The sequence below is a fragment of the Manduca sexta genome, chromosome 4 (assembly GCF_014839805.1).
Source record: "Manduca sexta isolate Smith_Timp_Sample1 chromosome 4, JHU_Msex_v1.0, whole genome shotgun sequence".
NCBI lineage: Eukaryota > Metazoa > Arthropoda > Insecta > Lepidoptera > Sphingidae > Manduca > Manduca sexta.
Window position 1 is genome coordinate 3,423,620 of NC_051118.1, and position 7,641 is coordinate 3,431,260.

The window sequence follows — 7,641 nt, forward strand, 5'->3', positions numbered from 1 at the left end:
TCAGACTGCTAATGGTTTGGGGTCATAGCTGTTGTTTAGATATGGATAGTCATGGTAATAGTCGGAGTCCTGGTTCCTTACGCCACACGTTATATTGTTTAAAAAAAGTACGTAACGCATGCTTGCGTTTATGACAATTGAAATACCATTTCGTGTCTATTTCACAAAAATAACTCAACACGGTGTTACAAATTTTCGCTGTCTTAGGATTGTAATAAACTAATCTCAGCTTTGAATAGTATCTTAAATAGACATTTAAGATTTTAGAGCATTTAATAAACAACGTTTGGTTACTGGTTTTCCTAAACCCAAAACCTCGCTACGTTCCGATAAAATATGAAACTAATTTATTGTACTGACTATAAAACTTTGAAACGGAAAACGAAAAGGGCAGGCCCAAAGTAGGTTTTATATATTCCTGGTCAGGACTCAAAAAGTTTTGTTAAAACCTTTACTTTGTCCTCAGGGTCGCGTCATTAAGACACCCTACCCAACCTGGGTGTTGGTGATCGCTGTCTTGATGATCCTGGCTGGCGTGCTGCCAATTCCAGTGGTTTTGCTGCTGCGAAGGTTCCAGTGTCTCGCCTTCGACGTAGACATCCACCAGGGCTCCATCAGGAGGATTGAGACCACCGTCTCCACTAAGGAGATGATGAGCGATCAGGATGTAAGTGTGGTGGGGTATATATGGTGCAAGGAATTGCATTTAGGTATATTGGACGTAGTTTCAGGGTAACATAAAAAAACATACTAATGATTCGTGCTTCTCGGGTTTTATGGAAGTATCGCTAAAGATACCTAAGAGCCGTATTAATAAATCAATCTCAACTTTGAGTAGGATCTCAAGTACACGTTTAACTCTTTGATAAACAAAACTTAAGATCTAATTTAAGAGCTTGTGCTCAGCTGAATCAGCGTTGATTTATAAACAAACAGCTGTCAATATCCGTCATATGCTGTGACATAACAGTTGCGATGTTGATATTGTTCATAAAATAGCGACAATCTTAAGACGCTGACTTTAATTTGACAGCGTCAGATCTGATATCGCAGTTTAAAGCAAAACTGAGTTTCTATTAATACGGCCCTAAGTTATTTCTGGTGGCGGTAATTATTTAATTAGAAGAGATTATTGATGTGGAATTATATCATTTAAAAACATATTAAATGTAAAAAATATAAAGATTACCTAATAATGTAGGTAATTTTTGCTGTTAAACTTTGGAATTAAAACTATTCCATCAAGGTAAAGGAAAGCCAGTGATGTAGGCTAAAGTATTTTGTGAAGCTCATTTAGTGGATCGCTAACATATTGATCATGTTTTATTGTAAATCTAGAAGATTGGTACTATATCTCCCTCTGTGTTGAGTGTAAGACATTTTGAAAAAGTTACAACTCCAAATACTAAATGGGATTGTCAATTTCTTTTTGTATTTTATTTAGTTAATTATTTATTTATTTATTTACTTACTAAATGTATAATAATTGCTGTTGTTACATTTTATGTTCTTCTTTTTCATTTTTCAGTTCACAATAAATAATTATGATTAAAAATATTTAAAATTCGAAAATAGACGCTGCAATTAAAACGGCTAAAAAGTATTACAACACATTTAGAATGGGAATGTCAAAACTTTTAATGGGTATCCTCTGCATACCCCTTCGGGGATAAATGCGTGATGTTATGTATGTATAAATATTTAAAATTGAAAAATATTCGCTGCAATTAGGCCGCTAAAGGTGTCACAACACATTTGGCGAACATAAATTAAAACGACACCAAATATCAAAACAAAGTTTGTAAAACTTCATTATATTATTATTTATAACAAGATTTCTCAAGAATTGATTTTAAGAGCAATAATTTACATTGTTTTTATAATATTTCTATTTTTATCAATGTTCGAAATTCATATAATTTTCGGAATAGTTCTTTATGCTCACTCTTTACTATAGTTTCTCCTACATAGGTGTTATTTACACGACTTAAATTTTTAATTCCCTTTAAGTATTTTGAGTTGTAACCTCATTGTGGTGGGTTCATCAATACAACTGCATATCATTTGTGTTGCTAAAGTCCACTTGCACCAAAACTGAATCGAGTTTAAACCGAAATCAAAACAAATATCATAATTATTCATATTGACGGTATTTTTGTAGTTACTTCCTCAATGACTAGCTTCCGTTAGTCTGGGGTTTTACATTAAGATCGCTTTGGGACTTGCCCGCACATGTAGGCAACTATTTAGACATGATAATTGCTGATGGCCGCGTCATGAGCATCGTCATACCAGAGTGATATTATGACGAACAAAGTTGCAAGTGTAACGCAATCTAGAATTTTCTATTCTGAATGGCGTCATTACTGTTTTTACATTGTGATATTAGACGACCATGTTGCTCTTCTCATCATGTCGAGAAACCGATTTCGTGTAAACTCGATCTAGTTTACGCAAGTGATGTTTTTGGGTGTACATACATGTACTAACTGTCATTACGCTTGTATATAATCGGGTTAGGTGCTCTCGCCGGAGTCAGCGCCGCCTGCGCCCGCGCAGCTTGTCGCCGACGCCGCTACTAAATTCACCATCGGGGATTTCGACGTAAGCCCCTGTCTTACTTTCAGGTTTTATGTCGAAAATGTTTAATACGATTACACAAATCATTATTCCTTTAAATCAGATATTATATTAAACTTTTTCATTATAAAGTTCACAAATATAAAAGATGACTTCGATGAATATATTGATGTGTGAATTTGTTGTTGTGTTGAAAGCTTATCAACCAATAATACTTAATTGATCAATTATTAGAAAATTAGTATCTGATAAAAGTAATTAATCATCTTCCCCCTTGTGGACGAAGCTAAGAACCAATTGATCTAAAAAGATTCCAATAATTTTAGATTCGTTAAGATTTTTATAATTATTTATTTATAAAGTTAAGCATAATGTTACTGTAAAATGAGTTTAACATAACACTATTAAAATCACGATTCCGTATTTAACCCACAATTATCATGTTTAGATAATTTAATTGCATTGTTTGTACTTTCGTGGTTAAATAAGCGTTGTGTATCGTTATAAATATTTTCGACTGTACATGAATGTCCAAACTAATATTTATATTTTATTAGGATTCTTCAAAACCTGGTAATGTTGGGTTACTAATATTATATTCATCAATCATTAGATAAAATCTTAAAAAATATTCCCTAACATTTTTTATTTTCAGTACTCATAACTTATTATAAATCCTTGTACAAATTGACAAAGAAGTCCTTCAATTAATTTCACAAACTTAAAGGAACTATTTTTTTAAATACTGATAAATTCAATCAATTTCAAAAACCATTACATCCTATCTTTTGAAGTATATTTTCCCTACCAAAAACTAGAATAACTAAACTATCCTGGTGTCAGCTATTTTTAAGTATAAACTGTATACTCCATATTGCCACTTTTATTATTTTTCAATAGACTTACTAAGTGTATCATTGATCATAATACGTTTATCCTGAACTGCTCATATTTAAATTAACAAAAAAAAAAACTATTTGTTAATACAGCCTACAAGTTTATTGAAAAATAGTCGGGAAAAGTATAAAGAAACTATTTGTTAACAGCCTGCAAGTGTATTGAAAAATAATCCAAAGTATAAAGCTCAGTACAGTGTTGTCTACGGAAGCTAAGCTAGTGTGTGCTAAATGTGTGTAAATATTTTATTTAGAACGTGGAGAGCAGCGAGGAGCGCCCCAACAAGCGCCTGCCCGCCGGCATCGCGCGCAGTCGCCCCAAGAAATAAATGTTTGTGTTCTATATATTGCAGCTTTGCTTTGGCACGGGAATGAAATTATATAAACATAATTTTAATTGTATTATAGCTTCTTTGCTGTGTTTATTGTAATAATTTAAGGTTACAGTAAGTTCATGCTTCGAATAACTTCGATGATTATTTTTATGCAGATTTTTTTGGCACGGTTATAGTTTTTTTTTGACTTAGTGGTAAAAGTGTTCCGGAAGAAAATTAAGTTCAATATAGTCACAGTTGTCCAATCCTACGATTATTTTTGGATGTTATTCTTACCAATATAGATCAAGACTAAGTGTCAAAGAAAACAAAAACAATCAATAATTAAGATTGGACAATTGTGTTGAGGCATCGCATTAATTTAATTAATATTATGATTTTATAATAATATTTTTTCGATAGTTGCATCAGTAATTACATTAAAAGTAAAACTTAAAAACATTATTTCATACATTTTTATGTTTCTTTTATCAACTAGCTTTTATGTTTCTATTTCCTATAACAATAAATTCAAAGTGACTCAAATTATATTTTTTTACAGAGCGACTCAGAAAGCGACAGATGCGATGCACGCCCATTCGAAGATTCTAGCAGTAGTGACGAAGAAATATTAAATACTAAGAACACAGGGCGTCTAGCTATGAAACCTATAGGTCGCAAGCCGACGGCGTTTAAAATGGACGTCGTCGACGACTGACCGTTGCATTTCAATTCCTTTTTTAAATAGCGTAATTTATTTTTAAATTTAGTAGAAACGGTGCGATTTGGACACGACAGTAAATTAAAAATAATTTTGAATTTTTTAAATTATTTCCATAGATTAAATAACGGTAATTTAAATTCGAAATACGAACATAATCCATGAAATCGTGTCTATTTAGTATCCGCCCAGACAATTTATAGGATTTGTGCCTGTAATACAGATGGTATTAATTAGTGGCATTATGTTAGTTTGTGATGATTGGCAATACGTGGTTGGCATACAACTGAAAAAATACACCAAAAACTAAATGGACTGCCCTGTTCAAAAAGAAAAAACTAAAAATTTGAAGGAAGAACAGTGCGTATAAGTGCATCAGAGCGAGTAAGGTATAGAGGTAAACAAGTGCAACTTCTTAGAAATTATAAACTGTAGACTGTAGTGTTACTAGTGCTAATAATAAATATTGGTTTTATGTGAAAGAGTGTCTTTATTGTGTGAACCCGGACTCTTAGCACACACACTACACCAGAGCACCCCCAAACATTGGTCCTTCGCGAGCCAGATAGAGTTCAGTGACCTCTATCAAGTAAAAGGTCAGGGACTTCTACGATACAAAGTTCAGTGACCTCTACCAAGCAAAAGTTCAGTGACTTTTACCAAGCAAAGTTCAGTGACTTCTACCAAGCAAAAGTTCAGTGACCTCTACCAAGCAAAGTTTAGTAGTGACTTTTACCAAGCAAAGTTCAGTGACTTCTACAAAGCAAAGTTCAGTGTCCTCTACTGTCAGTTCACCAGTCACCATACGTTGCGGGTCGCAGCGCTACGTGCAGCAGCGGGTCCAGCAACTTCATTGGAACCATCAAGTACAAGCAACCGAGCAGAGCAGAGCAGTATTTATTAATATTTATTATTTTATTTATTTGTTAATTAAGTAGTTAATTTAATAGTTGTTAACAATGCAAGGGCTCGTCAATGCACAAGTTAACATACATAATTCTATTAATAGAGGTTTAATTAATTTCAAAAAGAGTCCTAAAGATCGTATCACAAAAGAATACGTAGAAACAAGAATTAACAATTTAGAAATAGACTGGCAAACTTTTAAAGCAAATAACCTCAAATTGTATGAAAACTCGAAATTAGAAGAAATAGAAAAGTCAATTTATGTTACGCAAAACATTTACGAAAATTGTGAGGAAAATTACTTTATTTATAAGTCTTTGTTAGCATCCAATTTATCAGAAAAGGTGGAACAACCAACCAGTAACAATAATAAAGGCAATCAGTCGAACACAAATTCAGCAGCAAAGTTATCGAAAATTAAGATTCCAACCTTTTCTGGTAATTATTCTGAATGGACAACATTTCGTGATTTATTTACTTCATTAGTACATAATGATAATAGTTTAGATGATGTACAAAAGTTACACTATTTAAAAACGCATTTAGTAGGCGAAGCAGAAAAGCTTTTAAGAAACACTCCTGTTACGAGCGCCAATTACAGTCGTTGTTGGTCGTTATTAGAAAAGCGTTATAACAACAAAAAATATTTAGCCAATTGCATTCTCAAACGGTTATTCAGCCAAAAGCGAATGAATGCTGAATCGGCGTCTGCTATAAAAGATTTATTAGACACCACCAATGACTGTTTGGACGCATTAAAAAATATTGGTGTTGATGTAACCACATGGGATATCATGATCATTCACCTTATATCGTTTAAGTTAGATACTGAAACGCGTAAGCAATGGGAACTGAAAACCGCTGATGATCAATCGAACGATTTACCTACATTAGATCAGTTAAAAGAATTTATGGAAAGTCGTTTTCGTGCATTCGAAAATATAGAATTTAAGAAAGTACAAACGCAACATGCAACTGCTGACTCCAACCGTCCACATACGAAAGTATTAATAGCCACAAATAGGTTATGCGAATTCTGCAATGACAAGCACAAACTTTGCTTTTGTAAAAAGTTTGCAAACGAGGATTATGCAGTACGACGCGATTTCGTCAGTAAAAAATCTATATGTTTTAATTGTTTGGGCAGTAATCACAGTGCATACACCTGTAGAAACCCAGCTCGTTGTAAAATATGTAACAAAAGGCACCATTCTCTACTGCATTCACCAACTGATACATCAGAGCAAAGAAAAAATGAATCTGATACAGTAAAGTCTCCAATAGTTTCGTGCTATGCGACTCGCAAGACCTTCAGGCCCAGACAAGTTTTATTAGCCACAGCGTTAGTGCATGCCGAGTCAGGATTAGGAAATCATTCAACACTAAGAGCTTTGGTTGATCAAGGGTCACAAGCTTGTTTTATAACGGAAGCAGCAGTTCAATTATTACGTCTAAAGAAAACCCTGCAAATGGTATTATTACGGGTTTGGGAGGAGAACACTGTATGAAATCGAGATACATGGTTACAATCACAATAAGATCAAGAGTCGACATAAACTTTGAACTGCAAATTGAAGCCTACGTGTTGAAAAATATTACGTCATGTCTGCCTGAAAGGAAATTAGAGCCATTTGATTGGATAGAAATAAATGGTTTATATTTGGCAGATCCGGAGTTCAACATTCCGAACAAAATTGATATGTTGTTTGGAGCCAATGTGTACAGCCACATACTAAAAGAAGGCATGAAGAGGAGTCCAAACGGAAACTTTATTGCTCAAAGTACGAAGCTCGGATGGATAATATCAGGCACTGTCAATGAGAGGTCAAGCGAAGATAAAGAAAATTCGAACGTTATTTCAGTATTGCATACTAGAGCAGAAGAAGACATTTTAAAGAAATTTTGGGAATTAGAGGAACAATTACCAAGATCAACATGGTCAGAAGAAGAACAAGCCTGTGAAGAGATTTTCAAAAGGACAACAAATAGAACACCGGAAGGGCGATATATTGTAAATTTACCCTTCCGAGAAGATTTTGCCCAATGTCAAAACAATGGATCATTGGAGATAGCAATAGCTAAGTTCAAATCATTGGAAAAAAGACTCTCGAAAGACTTGGAACTCAAGGCCAGTTATAAGGAAGTGATTAACGAATATTTACAACTAGGGCACATGCGAACAGTTGAAGAAAAGGACGAAAAGGCACACGAAGCAGTATATTTA

General features: G+C 33.8%; 1 protein-coding gene across 3 annotated transcripts in view; it reads left to right on the forward strand.

The window, feature by feature from the left end:
- LOC115450342 (sodium- and chloride-dependent transporter XTRP3) overlaps positions 1-4,825 on the forward strand; it is a 41,203-nt gene extending 36,378 nt beyond the window's left edge. Inside the window, exons 11-14 of one of the 3 annotated variants that reach the window (XM_037441180.1) lie at positions 467-667; positions 2,521-2,604; positions 3,731-3,807; positions 4,353-4,825. In XM_037441180.1, coding sequence (XP_037297077.1) covers positions 467-667; positions 2,521-2,604; positions 3,731-3,805 — 360 coding nt within the window. In that variant the 3' untranslated portion in view covers positions 3,806-3,807; positions 4,353-4,825. The remainder of the gene's footprint in view (positions 1-466; positions 668-2,520; positions 2,605-3,730; positions 3,808-4,352) is intronic. The other 2 variants (XM_037441188.1, XM_037441182.1) reach the window with 2 other exon arrangements.
- Positions 4,826-7,641: the final 2,816 nt, after the last annotated feature.